The 15,087-nt window shown below is 65.5% G+C and overlaps 1 protein-coding gene across 1 annotated transcript in view; it reads left to right on the forward strand.

Moving 5' to 3' along the window:
- HYDIN (HYDIN axonemal central pair apparatus protein) overlaps positions 1-15,087 on the forward strand; it is a 125,265-nt gene that overhangs the window by 91,302 nt on the left and 18,876 nt on the right. Inside the window, exons 52-65 of the mRNA XM_054170294.1 lie at positions 118-356; positions 1,706-1,719; positions 2,229-2,438; positions 3,463-3,704; positions 4,325-4,476; positions 5,437-5,629; positions 6,095-6,203; positions 6,752-7,015; positions 7,941-8,083; positions 9,102-9,339; positions 10,141-10,282; positions 12,131-12,231; positions 12,863-13,109; positions 13,490-13,687. Coding sequence (XP_054026269.1) covers positions 118-356; positions 1,706-1,719; positions 2,229-2,438; positions 3,463-3,704; positions 4,325-4,476; positions 5,437-5,629; positions 6,095-6,203; positions 6,752-7,015; positions 7,941-8,083; positions 9,102-9,339; positions 10,141-10,282; positions 12,131-12,231; positions 12,863-13,109; positions 13,490-13,687 — 2,492 coding nt within the window. The remainder of the gene's footprint in view (positions 1-117; positions 357-1,705; positions 1,720-2,228; positions 2,439-3,462; positions 3,705-4,324; positions 4,477-5,436; positions 5,630-6,094; positions 6,204-6,751; positions 7,016-7,940; positions 8,084-9,101; positions 9,340-10,140; positions 10,283-12,130; positions 12,232-12,862; positions 13,110-13,489; positions 13,688-15,087) is intronic.

A 15,087-nucleotide genomic window follows, 5' to 3' on the forward strand; every position in this document is an offset into this window, starting at 1 on the left:
AAGCCTCAAAGGCTTTCCTTTGATCCTTCCATGGTGCACCTGATGGCCTTCAGGGTCCCTTCCAGCCCCTGGCAGCCTGTGAGGCTGTGGTTTCCCAAGCCCCTCCTCTGGTTGCAGGTGATTGAGCCCAGCCTGTGTGCAGGAGGTGAGGCCATTGCTGTCATCCCAGTGAAGCTGTCAGCCAGAGCTGTCTTCAGCCACTACAGCATCAGCCCTGCCTCCCCCATCAGCTTTGGGGCCATGGTCAGTGGCAGCAGGAGAGCCTGCAGCCTCCTGCTGGAGAACAGAGGCCTCCTGCCCTTCGAGTTCCTCCTCTGCAGAGCAGGGCAGGGGGCACCTGGACTGCCAGGGAAGAGGTGAGAGAAGACCTGCAGCAACCTTCCTGCACACACAGCCAGGCTGCAGCTGCAAGCCTGGGCTCAGCTCTGGGCTCCTCACTGCCAGCAGGACCCTGAGGAGCTGCAGCAGGGCCAGGGAAGGGCAAGCAAGGTGGGGAGGGGGCTGGAGGAGAGGGCTGGGGAGGAGCAGCTGAGGGCCCTGGGGGGGCTTGGTGTGGGGAAGAGGAGGCTGAGGGAGAGACCTCTGGAGAGCTGCCAGTGCCAGCCCCTGGCAGGGCAGCAGCACAGCACCCAGCCCAGGGGGCACAGGAACACAGCCAGGCAGGGCTGGGAAGGCTCCAGAGCAGGAGACTCCACAACCTCTCTGGGCAGCCTGCTCCAGGCCTCTGGCAGCCTCCCAGCTGCTCTCTACAGCTCCAGGTGGGGTTGGTCTCTTCTCCCTGGGTAAGTGACAGGACAGGAGGCTGAGCAGAGGGCTGGAGCTGCTCTGCTCTGAGCACAGCCTGAGAGAGTTGGGGTTGTGCAGGCTGCAGAGGAGAAGGCTCCAGGGAGACCTTCTGGTGGCCTTCCAGGAGCTGCAGGGAAGCTGGGGAGGGACTTTGGAGGGGGTCAGGGAGGGCCAGGACTGGGGGGGATGGAGCAAAAGGAGAAGTGGGGAGCTGGAGATTGGCTGTGAGGAAGAAGTTGTTGGCCAGGAGGGTGGTGAGAGCCTGGCCCAGGCTGCCCAGGGAGGTGGTGGAAGCCTCCTGCTCAGCCCTGGAGGTGTTTGCAGCCAGGCTGGAGGTGGCTGTGAGCAACCTGCTGTGGGGTGAGGTGTCCCTGCCCATGGCAGGGGCTGGGAGCTGGCTGAGCCCTGGGGTCCCTGCCAGCTCTGGGGGTCTGTGACCTCTGGTTGCCCCAGGGGAGGTTCAGGTTGGCCATGAGGATCAATTCCTTCCCTCAAGGGCTGTCAAGGCCTGGCCCAGGCTGCTCAGGGCAGTGCTGGAGGGGGTTCCAAAGCCCCTGGAGCTGTGGTGCTGAGTACCATGGGTCAGTGGTGCCCTGGCAGAGCTGGGGTCAGGGTTGGGGCAGTTGGACTCTCCCAGGCAAATGTTTCCAGGGCTGGCCCAGGGGCTGTGGCCCTGCTGTGGCCCTGCCTTGTGGGCTGAAAGCTGCCAGGGCTGGGAGGGAGCTGCAGACACCTCCAGGGGTGAGGATAGGATCTGCACCTGAGGGCAGCAGTGGGGCTGGAGGGCATCTGCCCCCTGCCCACAGGCAGAGCTGCTGCAGGGAGCTCCCAGAGCCAGCAGGACTTTCCTCCAGGCCTGGCTTTGGGAAAGGCAGGAGGGGCCCAGGCTGCTGATGGTTTGTGTCTGCCCCCCTGCCAGTGCCCAGCTCAGGACCTGCCCCTCCCAGGAGAGCCACAGCAGAGCTGCTCCCTCAGCCCAGCAGAGGCTGCCCAGAGAGGTTGGTGGCTGCTGCTGCCCAGGCTGCCCTGGCTCTTCCCTCTCCCTCTCCCCTCTCCCTCTCCCCTCTCCCTCTCCCCTCTCCCTCTCTCCTCTCCCTCTCCCCTCCATCTCCCTCTCCCCTCCATCTCCCTCTCCCCTCCCTCTCCCTCTCCCTCTCCCTCTCCCTCTCCCTCTCCCTCTCCCTCTCCCTCTCCCTCTCCCTCTCCCTCTCCCTCTCCCTCTCCCTCTCCCTCTCCCTCTCCCTCTCCCTCTCCCTCTCCCTCTCCCTCTCCCTCTCCCTCTCCCTCTCCCTCTCCCTCTCCCTCTCCCTCTCCCTCTCCCTCTCCCTCCATGGTCTCCTCCCTGCCTGCCCTGGGCCCAGCTGGAGGCCAAGGCCCAGAGCCCTCCTTGCTGGGAGGCTGAGGGGGAGGCTGTTGGCCTCAGGCTCTGCTGGGGCTCTCTCTGCAGGCTGCCCTCAGCCTGGGCCCCTTCACTGTGTGCCCTGCCTCTGGCTGCCTCCGTCCTGGGGAGCAGCAGCTGCTGGCAGTGGAGTGCTGTGCAGGGCTGCCAGGGCCCTGCCAGGAGCAGCTGCTCATCCACATCAGCCACAGGGACCCCGAGGACAGCCCCCTGGGCATCCCCTACACCCTGCTGGCAGAGTCCTGCCTGCCAGGTAGGTGCTGCCCACAGCCCCAGGGCTCACAGCTGCTGCTGAGCAGCACCCAGGCTGCCCCTGGGGCAGGACCCCAAGGCCCAGCCCAGAATGCTCAGCAGGTTCCTGTCAGAGCCACCGGTGGCAGGGGCTGGGAGGGGGCTGGGAGGGCTCAGGGGGAAGCCTCTGAGGCCTGAGGGTGCCTGAGCTGGCAGCCAGCTCCCCCAGCCAGGCCTGGGCTGGGCAGGGAGCTGGGCAGAAAGGGCATCCCAAGGACAACCCAGAGCCAGTGGTGTTCAGGCTGTGCTGCCAGGGGGTGCAGGTGGAGCTGGGGGTCAGCCCCAAGCAGCTGCAGTTCAGCAGGGTGCTCCTGCACAGGTCAGGCAGGCCAGGGCCCCCCTGCTGCTGGGGGCTCTGCTGGAGCTGCCCTTCCCCTCCCCTGGCTGTGGGGCTGCTCAGATGGGAGCCTGGGCCACAGCCCTCCTGCTCCCAGCACTTCCCAGCTGCTGGCTCCCTGCTGCCTTGGCTCAGCAGCCTGCCCAGGAGCTTGGTGGAGGTCCCAGCCTGGAGGTGTTCAGGGAACCTGGGGCCATGGTTTGGTGGCCAGGGGGGGCTTGGGCTGCTGCTTGGATGGGATCCCAGCTCCCAGGGTGCCAGGGGCTGGAAGGGACCTCTGGAGAGCTGCCAGTGCCAGCCCCTGGCAGGGCAGGAGCACAGCACCCAGCCCAGGGGGCACAGGAACACATCCAGGCAGGGCTGGGAAGGCTCCAGAGCAGGAGACTCCACAACCTCTCTGGGCAGCCTGCTCCAGGCCTCTGGCAGCCTCCCAGCCAAGAAGTTCTTCCTCCTGCTGAGCTGGAAGCTCCTGGGCTGCAGTTTCCAGCCCTTGCCTGAAGGGCTCCGGGGGAGCTGGGGAGGGGCTGCGGGCAGGGGCTGGCAGGGGCTGCAGGCAGGGGCTGGGAGCAGCAGGAGCAGGGAGCATGGCCGGTGGGGGGCCGGGGGGAAGGTCAGCACTCCTCATCCTCAGCCCTGGCTCCCCTCGCAGCGTTCCTGACCGACGACCTGGAGTCCATCTTCGAGGAGCATCGACTGTGCAGCAGCGGCAGCGGGCTCTGGGGGCTGCTGCAGGCAGGGCAGCAGGAGCAGGGAGTGTTCCTCCTGGACCAGCACAAGTTCCTCTTCCCCCAGGTGCTGCTGGGGCAGCAGGCCAGGGCCCGCTTCAAGCTGCGCAACGTGGGCAGGGTGCCCTGCACGGTGCTGCTCTCCCTGCGCCCCGGCCCTGGCCAGGTCAGCTCAGCACCCCTGGCACCCAGTGCCAGGAAGGCTCTGGAGGGGCTGGAAGGTGCTCAGAGCAGGGCCAGGAGGCTGAGCAGAGGGCTGGAGCTGCTCTGCTCTGAGCACAGCCTGGGAGAGTTGGGGTTGAGAGAGTTGGGGTTGTGCAGGCTGCAGAGGAGAAGGCTCCAGGGAGACCTTCTGGTGGCCTTCCAGGAGCTGCAGGGGGCTGCAGGAAAGCTGGGGAGGGACTTTGGAGGGGGTGAGGGAGGGCCAGGACTGGGGGGGATGGAGCAAAAGGAGAAGTGGGGAGGTGGAGAGTGGCTGTGAGGAAGAAGTTTTTGGCCAGGAGGGTGGTGATAGCCTGGCCCAGGCTGCCCAGGGAGGTGGTGGAAGCCTCCTGCTGATGCCTGGAGATGTTTGCAGCCAGGCTGGAGGTGGCTGTGAGCAACCTGCTGTGGGGTGAGGTGTCCCTGCCCAGGGCAGGGGTTGGAACCTTGGGGTCCCTGCCAGCTCTGGGGCTCTGGAAGGAGCCTGTCCAGGACAGCAGGAAGGGAGAGGCTGCCTGGTGCTGCCTCCTGATCCCTGTGTCTGAGCCAGCACCATGCTGAGAGCTGTTCCCTCCTCTCCCCCAGCTCCACAGCCACCCTGGGGAGGCTTTCAGGGTGGATCCTGCCCGGCTCTGTGTGCCCAGCTGCTCCCAGGCCTTTGCTGCTGTCACCTTCACTCCACAGAGGCTGCAGAGCTACCACTGCACTTTTGAGGCTGCCCTTGATGTCCAGACAAGGTAACTGAGCCCAGCAGCTGGGCAGTGGGGACCCTGCTGGGGGCTGCTCTCTTCTGGCAGCGTGCAGAGCTCTGGGCAAGCCTGAGGTGGAGTCCTTAGCATCACCCAGTCAGAGGGTCCCTGGGTGGTGGAGGCTGGGAGGTGGTCAAGGACAAGGAACAGCAGGAAGGAGCTGGGAGCCAGGAAGCTTCACCTCGACAGGAGGAGAAAGTTTTGGGCCTGTGAGGCTGCTGGAGGCCTAGGGCAGGCTGCCCAGAGAGGTTGTGCAGAGCTTCCAACCCCCCCTGGATGTGTTCCTGGGTGCCCTGCCCTGGGTGATGCTGCTCTGGGGCAGGGCTGTTGGCCTGGATGATCTCCAGAGGTCCCTTCCATGCTGGGATCTGCTGGGATCTGCTGGGCTGCATGGAGATTTCCTGTTCCACAAGAGCCACTGGATCCTGAGAGAGCAGCCCTGCTCCTGGGCCTGCCCTGCCCTTCCCCTGCCCTCTGGTGCTGGGCTGGGGCAGGATCCATCCCTTTGCTGCCCTGAGGAGCAGTTCCTCCTCTGAGCCTCCCAGGGCTTCACCCTCAGTGGTGCTGGTGTTGATTTGTCCCTGCTTGCTTGGACACTTCTCTAGGCTCTGCTCATGCTGCTTGCCTCTGCCTCACCTCAGCACTGCCAGACCCTGTGCCAGCTGCCCCCTCCCCACTTGCCTGCTGCCCTGTGCCAGCTGCCCCCTCCCCACTTGCTGCTGCCCTGAAAGCTGCCCTGGAGGGGAATGCTTCCTGCTGCTGCCCTGGGAGGCTCTGGCTCTGCAGAGCAGATTCCTCTTGGGCATGGCCCTGATGGCACCGGGAGGAAGAGGGGCAAGGGGCAGCTGTGTCCTGGGGGCCAGGAGCCCCAGGCAGGGCCAGTGCAGCACCTGGCCCTGGCCCCCCTGCTTGGCAAGCGAGCAGAGGCTGTGCTGCCCTCTCCTGCAGCCCTGCAGCAGGCAGAGCACAGAGGCTGAGCTTCGAGCTCAGCGGCGAGGGGAAGCTGCCGGAGGTGAGGGTCCTGCGCCCGGCGCGGAGGGACAGGAGGGGGAAGCCTCTGCTGCTCTTCAGGAGGCTGCCCCTGGGGGCCTGGGAGAAGCTGCCCCTGGTCCTGCACAACGCTGGCACGGTCCCTGCCCAGGTGAGGAGCTGCTGAGGCAGCAGCACAGCAGCTGGAGGTATGGGTGGGGTGTGGGCAGGGGGCTCCACGGCTCCGTGCTGAGCCCCAAAGCAAACCAAACCCTGGGGCACAGGAGGGCAACCTCCTGAGCTGCACAGCAGTGGGCAGAGCCTCACTGCTCAGCCACATCCTCCAAGGTCACTTCAGCAGCAGCCCTTCCCTGCTGCTTTAATTCACCTCAGTTGCAGTTTCATTAGGCTCTGCTCATCACTTTGGTCCTCCCTGTCCTGCCTGCTCCTGTTGCCAGCACCTCCCAGTGCCTCTGGGACCCTCGGGTTTGGGCTGGTTCCACTTCAGCCTTGTGCCCAGAGCTGTGTTGGAAGGGGAAGCAGCACTCTGGGCTTCCTGTGATGCCACAGCAGCAGTGTGGGCTCTGCCCTGGTGCCATCCTGTGCCCACCCCAGCGTGGTGCTGCTCTCTTGCCAGGTGCTGCTGGACCTGCTGGATGAGGAGGGAGTTTTCTTCTTGAAAGCCAAGCCCAGCACAAAATGCCTCTACCAAGGTGTGGGCATGCAGGAGGACTCTGCTGGAGGAGGTGAAGTGATCAGCCATGGTCCAGGGAGGGTTCCTGGCCTGCTCCTGGCGTGGCTTGGCAAGCAGCAGCCAGGTGCTGGCCACAGTTGGTGCCTTGGGGCTCTCTGGCTTTGCAGATGGACTCCTTGCAGGGTTGGTTTCCTCCTAGCCAGCTGCAGGAAGTGTTTCCATGCCTCTGGACATGGTGGGGTTGGGTCCTGGGGGGCTGTCAGCACTGCAGTGGAGCAGCTGGGGTCTGCATGTGGGGGGCAGCCACCAGCCCCTGAGCCCACAGCCAGCAGAAGCCCACAGCAGTCTCTGGCTCAGCCCTGCTTGAGGCAGGAGCTGTCTGGCTGCAGCTGGAGCCAGAGCTGAGCGCTGAGCCGAGCTTAGGACAGCTCCCAGGGCCGGTCCTGGCGGTGGCACAGCCCTGTGGACTCGGGAGGAGGCTCTGGAAGCCTCGGTGGGGCAGGCTGTGCCCAGGGGCAGCTGGGCTTCGAGCTCTCCTTCCTCTTGTGGCCATCAGAACCTTTGCTGTGCCTCACCTGCCCCGGGGGTCCCTCTCTGCAGGGAGGAGGCTCCACACTGCTTCCCTGCTCCTGCAGCAGGGGCAGGCAGCAGAGCTGGAGGTGGGCTTCAAACCCACCCTGCCCCAGCGCCTGGAGGGGAAGCTCCAACTCTCTGTGCTGCACAACCCCTACGAGGAGACCACCATCAGGCTGCTGGGGGAAGGCCACCAGGAGGACTGCACCCTGGACAACATCCAGGGGCTGGGGGCAGAGAGGGAGGAGCAGGACCTCCCTGAGAGCAGCCTGGAGGACGACAGCACTGAGGGTAAGAGGAGAGGCTCAGGGGGGAGCAGGGAACAGGACAGCACTGAGGGGAAGGGGAGAGGCTCAGGGGGCAGCAGGGAACAGGACAGCACTGAGGGGAAGGGGAGAGGCTCAGGGGGGAGCAGGGAACAGGACAGCACTGAGGGTGAGAGGAGAGGCTCAGGGGGAGCAGGGAACAGGACAGCACTGAGGGGAAGGGGAGAGGCTCAGGGGGCAGCAGGGAACAGGACAGCACTGAGGGTAAGAGGAGAGGCTCAGGGGGAGCAGGGAACAGGACAGCACTGAGGGGAAGGGGAGAGGCTCAGGGGGGAGCAGGGAACAGGACAGCACTGAGGGTGAGAGGAGAGGCTCAGGGGGAGCAGGGAACAGGACAGCACTGAGGGGAAGGGGAGAGGCTCAGGGGGAGCAGGGAACAGGACAGCACTGAGGGGAAGGGGAGAGGCTCAGGGGGCAGCAGGGAACAGGACAGCACTGAGGGTGAGAGGAGAGGCTCAGGGGGGAGCAGGGAACAGGACAGCACTGAAGGGAAGGGGAGAGGCTCAGGGGGGAGCAGGGAACAGGACAGCACTGAGGGGAAGGGAAGAGGCTCAGGGGGGAGCAGGGAACAGGACAGCACTGAGGGGAAGGGGAGAGGCTCAGGGGGGAGCAGGGAACAGGACAGCACTGAGGGTGAGAGGAGAGGCTCGGGGGGAGCAGGGAACAGGACAGCACTGAGGGGAAGGGGAGAGGCTCAGGGGGAGCAGGGAACAGGAACCTCCATGGCTGGGCTCACCTTGTGCCAGGGCAGGGCTGGCCCAGGCTCAGGTTTGCAGCCTTGCCCCAGCCCTGCCCAGGGGGAGTCTTGGAGCGGGCAGAGAGGGCACCCCCGAGTCTGTGGTGTGAGGGGGCAGCAGGTGGGCTTCAGCTCTTGCTCTCCTTGCCAGCAGCTGTCCCAGGGGATCACATCCAGCTCGGGGACTGTGCCGTGGGCACCCCCTGCACCGCCACCTTCACCCTCACCAACCGCAGCAGGGGGCAGGCCCTGCGCTTCTGCTGGCTGCCCCAGGAGCCCTTCCGCTTCTGCCCCCAGGTCAGCCTGGCTCTCCCTGCCGCCCAGAGCCTGCCTGGCAGCCTCCCACAGCCAGCCAGGAAGCCAGCACAGAGGCACAGCAGTGGGAGCCCCGCGGGTGCCCCCCGGGAGATGCCAGCCCCGGGAGATGCCAGCCCCCGGGCAGGGCTCAGCCCCCTGGGCAGGGCTCAGCCCCCGGGGGAGGCTGCAGGGGGGGAGGGGGCAGCTCCTCTGCAGACCTCACAGAAACACTCAGGAAGAAGCAGACTCACAGGATCCCAGCGGGGGTGGGGGTGGAAGGGACCTCTGGGCATCACCCACTCCAGCCCCCTGCCCCAGCAGGAGGGCACCAGGAGGGCATTTCCTCTGGGCCCTTCCCCTCACAGCAGCTTGGCTTGGCCAGAGCTAAGGATCCAGCCCCAGAGAGCCTCCGTGGGGCAGAGAGGATCCTGCTGGCAGCTCCTGAGCTGAATCTTCCCAGGAGTGCCCATCCAGGACCACCCTGGGAGCACTTCTGAGGCAGGACACAGCTCTAGTTCAGGGGGTGGGCAGGGCACAGGATCCCAGCAGGGTGGGAAGGGAGCTCTGGAGCTCCCCCAGCCCAGGCCCTGCCCCAGCAGGGCACCCACAGCACAATGCCCAGGGGCACAGTGCCCAGGGGGGGTTGGAAGCTCTCCACACCAGGAGACTCCAAACCTCTCTGGGCAGCCTGCTCCAGGCCTCCAGCAGCCTCACACCAAACAACTTTCTCCTCCTGGCTGCCAGTCTGTGCCCTCTGCCCCTTGGCCTGGCCCTGGGCACCCCTGAGCAGAGCCTGGCCCCAGCCTCCTGCCCCCCACAGCTCCTTCAGCTCTTGCTGAGCATTGCTCAGCCGCCCTCTGGGGCTGCCCTGATCCAGGCTCTCAGCCCCAGGGCTCTCAGCCCTTGCTCCTGGGAGGGAAGCTGTTGGCACAGGTGCCCAGCACCCCAAGCCCTCTGCTGTCCCTTCTGGCCTTGCTGGGGGCCCCCAGTTTGGTCTTGGCCCTGTGGTTCTCCCCAGGTGGGACACCTCCATGCTGGCTGTGCCAAGGACATCAGAGTGACCTTGAAGTCAGACATTGCAGCCACCTTCAGGAGGTACCCTGTGAAGTGCCAGGTGTCCAGGATCTGCTTCCAGCTGCCAGCAGAGCAGGTGCCCGACTGGGACGACCGCCTGGCTGCCCTGCAGTGGGTGGATGCCACCAGGGCCCCAGGTGCCAGCTGGCCTGGCAAGAGGAAGGTGAGAAGCACATCTCCCAGCCCCCCCAGCAGTGACTTTGCCAAACCAGCAGAGCTGGAAGCGAAGGAAAGCTGGAGACAGACTCCCAGGGCTGATGGTTGGCCTTGGCCAGCAGGAGGAGAGGATTCTGCCCCTCTGCCCTGCAGCTGCTGCAGAGGCTCCAGAGGAGGCCACAGAGATGCTGAGAGGCTGCAGAGCCTCCCCTGTGGGGCCAGGCTGGGAGGCTTGGGGCTGTGCAGCCTGCAGGAGAGAAGGCTGCAGGCAGAGCTCAGAGCAACCTTGCAGGAGCTGAAGGGCTGCAGGAGAGCTGGGGAGGGACTGTGGGCAAGGGCTGGGAGTGCCAGGAGCAGGGAGAATGGCTTGGAGCTGGGAGAGGGCAGAGGGAGAGTGGAGAGGAGGAAGGAATTGTTGGCAGGGAGGCTGGGGAGAGCCTGGCACAGGCTGCCCAGGGAAGCTGTGGCTGCCCCCTGCCTGGAGGTGCTGAGCACCAGGCTGGATGAGGCCCTGAGCAGCCTGGGCTGGGGGGAGGGTCCCTGCCCGTGGCAGGGGGCTGGAACCAAAGGCTCTTGGAGGTTCCTTCCAGCCCAATCCCTTCCCTGGGTCCATGGCAGCCAGGCCCAGGCTGCCCTGAGCTGCTCAGCTCTGCTGGGCTCCTGCAGCTCTCCTCCCTCTGCCCCCTCCCTGCACAGCTCTGGCTCAGCAGCACAGCAGCAGAGCTGGGCCCCTTCCAACCCAAGCCCCTGCATGGATCCATGAGAGGCTTTCCAGGCTCTCCCAGTGCCTCTCCCCTGCTCTCTGCAGGTGCTGAGGGCCAGGGCAGAGCCAGCTCACAGCGTCCTGGAGGGCAGCAGCTCTGAGCTGCAGCTGCTCCTCAGTGCTGTGGTTGCCTATGCTGAGTTCCAGCTGGACACAGCTGTGGTGGACTTCCAGGACACCTTCCTCTTCCACACCAGGACCTTCAGGTGAGTGCTGGGGGCCCTGCAAGTGGGGGCTGCCCCAGTGCCTGCTTCCCTGCAGCCCTGCTGTGCTCTCTGGGGGCTCTGCTTTGCCCTGTGCCAGGGTGGCACTGATGTGATTGTATTGCTTGGCCACTTTGTGAGTCTCTCCCCAGGGCTGCTGAGCCCTGCAGAGGGCTGCTGCTGCCTGCTGGCTCCCAAGTTTCAGCATCCACACACAGCTCAGGTCCTGATGTGGGCCAGAGTCCTTCCTAGGGCTGTGCTTTCAGTCCCACCTGAAAGGACTCAGTTCTTCTTTCATCCTCTCCAAGCCCTGGCTGCCTGCCCCACATGGGGCCCCACAAAGCCAGCCAGGAGGTGGTGGCCACCATCCAGCTGGGGAAGGATGGGATGGATGGATGGAAAACCCAGAGGGTACAGAACAGGCTTGAGGGCTGCATCCAGAGAGTGGCTGTCCAGGGGGCCATGGCCAAGGGCAGCCAGGGACAAGTGGAGTCCCTCAGGGATCAGCACTGGCACCAGGCTTGGCTGACATGGACAGAGGCAGCCTCAGCACCAAGCTGTGTGGGGTGGCTGACACCAAGCTGGGGGCAGGGATCCCTCCAGAGGGACCTGGAGAGGCTGGGGGGAAGGGATCCCTCCAGAGGGACCTGGAGAGGCTGGGGGAAGGGATCCCTCCAGAGGGACCTGGAGAGGCTGGGGGAAGGGATCCCTCCAGAGGGACCTGGAGAGGCTGGGGGGAAGGGATCCCTCCAGAGGGACCTGGAGAGGCTGGGGGGAAGGGATCCCTCCAGAGGGACCTGGAGAGGCTGGGGGGAAGGGATCCCTCCAGAGGGACCTGGAGAGGCTGGGGGGAAGGGATCCCTCCAGAGGGACCTGGAGAGGCTGGGGGGAAGGGATCCCTCCAGAGGGACCTGGAGAGGCTGTGGGGAAGGGATCCCTCCAGAGGGACCTGGAGAGGCTGGGGGAAGGGATCCCTCCAGAGGGACCTGGAGAGGCTGGGGGGAAGGGATCCCTCCAGAGGGACCTGGAGAGGCTGGGGGAAGGGATCCCTCCAGAGGGACCTGGAGAGGCTGGGGGAAGGGATCCCTCCAGAGGGACCTGGAGAGGCTGTGGGGAAGGGATCCCTCCAGAGGGACCTGGAGAGGCTGTGGGGAAGGGATCCCTCCAGAGGGACCTGGAGAGGCTGTGGGGAAGGGATCCCTCCAGAGGGACCTGGAGAGGCTGTGGGGAAGGGATCCCTCCAGAGGGACCTGGAGAGGCTGGGGGAAGGGATCCCTCCAGAGGGACCTGGAGAGGCTGGGGGGAAGGGATCCCTCCAGAGGGACCTGGAGAGGCTGGGGGGAAGGGATCCCTCCAGAGGGACCTGGAGAGGCTGTGGGGAAGGGATCCCTCCAGAGGGACCTGGAGAGGCTGGGGGGAAGGGATCCCTCCAGAGGGACCTGGAGAGGCCTTGCTCCCAGCAGAGCTGCTCCAGCCCCGGCAGCATCGCTGTGGCCTCCCCTGGCCTCTCTCCACAGCTCTGTGTCCTGCTGCTGCTGGGGACCCCAGAGCTGGAGGCAGGGCTGGGGGGGAGGTCCGAGCAGAGCCCAGGGGCAGGATGCCCTCTGCTGCCCGCAGCGGCAGCGATCTGCCGGGGGCAGGCTCAGCCCTCACCTGGGGAGCGCCGCAGCAGCCTTCCAGCAGCAGCTCCGCGCCGCGGCCCGGGCTCGGCTCCATCCCGGGCGGCCGCTGGCTGGGGGAGAAGCTGCCCCTGGGCACAAGGAGAGAGGTGCCAGGAGCCCCCCAGACACTGCCAGACCTCTGCTGCCTTTGCCCTGGGGCAGCTTTTCATTCCTCCTCCTTGCTTTCCAGTTTCCCACTCTCCAACACAGGCAGTGTGGCCCTGGAGTACAGCTGGGTGGAGGCTGTGGAGCAGCAGAGGGCAGGGAGCTGCCCTGAGGAGCTGCTGGAGGGTGAGGGACTGGCTCTGTGTGGCACCTGGGCCTGCCTGGCACTGCCAGCTGAGGGCCTGGGGAGAGGACCAAGCCCCTGCTCCCCCAGACATCCATTGCTTAGTCAGCCCTCTGCAGTCATCTTGGGGTGGGCAGCAGGGGCAGGGCAGGGATGGGGCCCCTGGAGTGGGCACTGGGGAGGCCTCAGCTTGAGTCCTGGGCTCACCTCTGGGCTCCTCACTGCCAGCAGGACCCTGAGGAGCTGCAGCAGGGCCAGGGAAGGGCAAGCAAGGTGGGGAAGGGGCTGGGGAAGAGGGCTGGGGGGGTTTGGTTGGGGCAGAGGAGGCTGAGGGAGACCTCCTTGCTCTCTGCAGCTCCCTGGGAGGAGGCTGCAGCCAGCTGGGGCTTGGGCTCTGCTCCCAGGGAGCAAGGGGCAGGCCAAGAGGAAATGGCCTCAAGGTGTGCCAGGAGGCTGCCCAGGCCTGGCCCAGGCTGCCCAGGGCAGTGGGGAGTCTCCATCCCTGGAGCTGTGGAGCTGAGGGCCAGGGGCTGGTGGTGCCCTGGCAGGGCTGGGCTCTGGCTTGGAGCAATGACCTTAAAGTTCTCTTCCAAGCAAACCAGGGCTGTGATCCCAACCTCTTCCTTCCCCCAGGGGATCTCTTTTCCTCCACTGCTGGTTCCTCTGTGTCACTCCAGCCCAGCCCCTGCCTGAGCCAGCTGGGCCATGCTCCAGGGCAGCTCTCCTCCACCCTGAGCTCCTGCCTGGAGCCCAGCAGTGCCACCCCAGCCTTCTCCATCGAGCCCCACCGCGGCTCCATCCCTGCAGGGCAGGAGCAGCTCTTTCAGCTGAAGTTCTCCCCACTGGCAGTTGGGGACTTCCAGAGCAGGATGCTCTGTAGGTGAGCAGTGTCCAGGCCCTTTCCAGCTCCTGCTGCTGCTGCTGGGGAGCTCTGGGACTGCCTGGGGTTGGGGGGTGTGGGAGTGAGGTCCTGGAGCCAGCCAGGCCAAGAGATGCAGCAGAAACCATCAGGGAGGAGCAAAGAAGTCTCTCAGCCTTGGTTAGAAGCAGCTGTGGAGACCCTGGGGCAAGACCTGGAATGAAAGAGGAAGCTGCTGGAGGGCTGCAGCTTCTGGAAGGAGAGATGCAGGAAGCCTCTCTGGGTCCCAGCTAGCCCCTGGGGTCAGACCAGCCTGGCCTCCTTCAGCTGGCCAAGGAGGCAGAGAAGCAGCAGGCTGGCTGGAAACATTCCCCTGGCTCATGCCAGTCCCTTCCTCCCAGGATTCCTAACCTGAAGCCAGGTCAGAAGGGCCCAGAGGTGGCTGTGAAGGGCAGGAGCCTTGCAGTCAGCTACCACTTCGAGCTGGAAGCCTCTGAGTGCAGCACTGCCAGGGGGCTCAGCCCCCAGCTGCAGGAGCCACATCCCAGCAGCAGGGTGCTGGAGTTTGCAGCAGTTGGAGTGGGCTGCAGGAGGAGCAGGTGGGTGTGGGCTTGGCTTCTCCTCCTGACCCTCCCCTACTCACTCCCTGAGCCCTCTCCCCAGCCCCTGGGGTCCCTTGTCTGTGAATCTGCTGCCACTTGGCCTCCCCTCAGGGGCTGGAGGCCACTGGGCAGTGATGGCCAATTGGCTTTGTCCTCTTGCCCCTTCCTCCAGCAAGACCTGGGACAGACCTCAGGGAGTCATCTGGGTTGGAAAAGACTTTTAAGGCCATGTGGAATTGAGTCTACCCCCAGCAGGGCTGCAGCTAGCACCAAGCTGTGAGGTGCTGCTGGCACAGGGGAGGGAAGGATCCAGCCAGAGGGCCCTGGGCAGGCTGCAGAGCTCAGCCCAAGCCAAGCTCCTCAAGGCCAACAAGGCCAAGGGCAAGGTCCTGCAGCTGGCTGAGGGCAATGCCAAGCACAGAGCCAGGCTGGGGCAGGAGTGGCTGAGAGCAGCCTGCAGGAGGAGGCCTTGGGGGTGCCAGGGGGTGCCCAGGAGCCAGCACTGGGCCCTGGCAGCCCAGAGGCAGCTGAGTGCTGAGCTGCAGCCAGAGCAGGGAGAGCAGCAGCACAGGGAGGGGATTCTGCCCCTCTGCCCTGCTCTGCTCAGAGCCCCCCTGCAGCACTGCCTCCAGCTCTGGGGCCCCCAGCACAAGGAGGACCTGGAGCTGCTGCAGAGGCTCCAGAGGAGGCCACAGAGATGCTCAGAGGCTGCAGAGCCTCCCCTGTGGGGCCAGGCTGGGAGGCTTGGGGCTGTGCAGCCTGCAGGAGAGAAGGCTGCAGGCAGAGCTCAGAGCAACCTTGCAGGAGCTGAAGGGCTGCAGGAGAGCTGGGGAGGGACTGTGGGCAAGGGCTGGGAGTGCCAGGAGCAGGGAGAATGGCTTGGAGCTGGCAGAGGGCAGAGGGAGAGTGGAGAGGAGGAAGGAATGGTTGGCAGGGAGGCTGGGGAGAGCCTGGCCCAGGCTGCCCAGGGAGGCTGTGGCTGCCCCCTGCCTGGAGGTGCTGAGGACCAGGCTGGATGAGGCCCTGAGCAGCCTGGGCTGGGGGGAGGGTCCCTGCCTATGGCAGGGGGCTGGGAAGTGAATGATCTTGGAGGTGCCTTCAAGCCAACCCATCCCATGGGGCCATGAAGTGATTTGCTCTGCACAAGCTGTGCCCCCACTGCCCCCTGAGGGTTCCCAACACTTCCCTGCACTTAAAGCTCAGCTTCAGTGAGCTGTGCCTGGGGAGGGCTTCAGCACTGCTGTCCTGCCAGCTGCTGCTGCTCATCCTCCTTCACACTGGGGAGGAGGAGGCAGCCACAGCAGAAGATGCAGGAGCTGGCTTCTGCTCTTGCCTGATTTCTTTGCTGGCTCCTTCATTGTTAGCTCCCTGAGAGCCCCAGAGGGCCCCTGGGGGGG

The sequence above is a fragment of the Dryobates pubescens genome, chromosome 19 (assembly GCF_014839835.1).
Source record: "Dryobates pubescens isolate bDryPub1 chromosome 19, bDryPub1.pri, whole genome shotgun sequence".
Lineage (NCBI taxonomy): Eukaryota > Metazoa > Chordata > Aves > Piciformes > Picidae > Dryobates > Dryobates pubescens.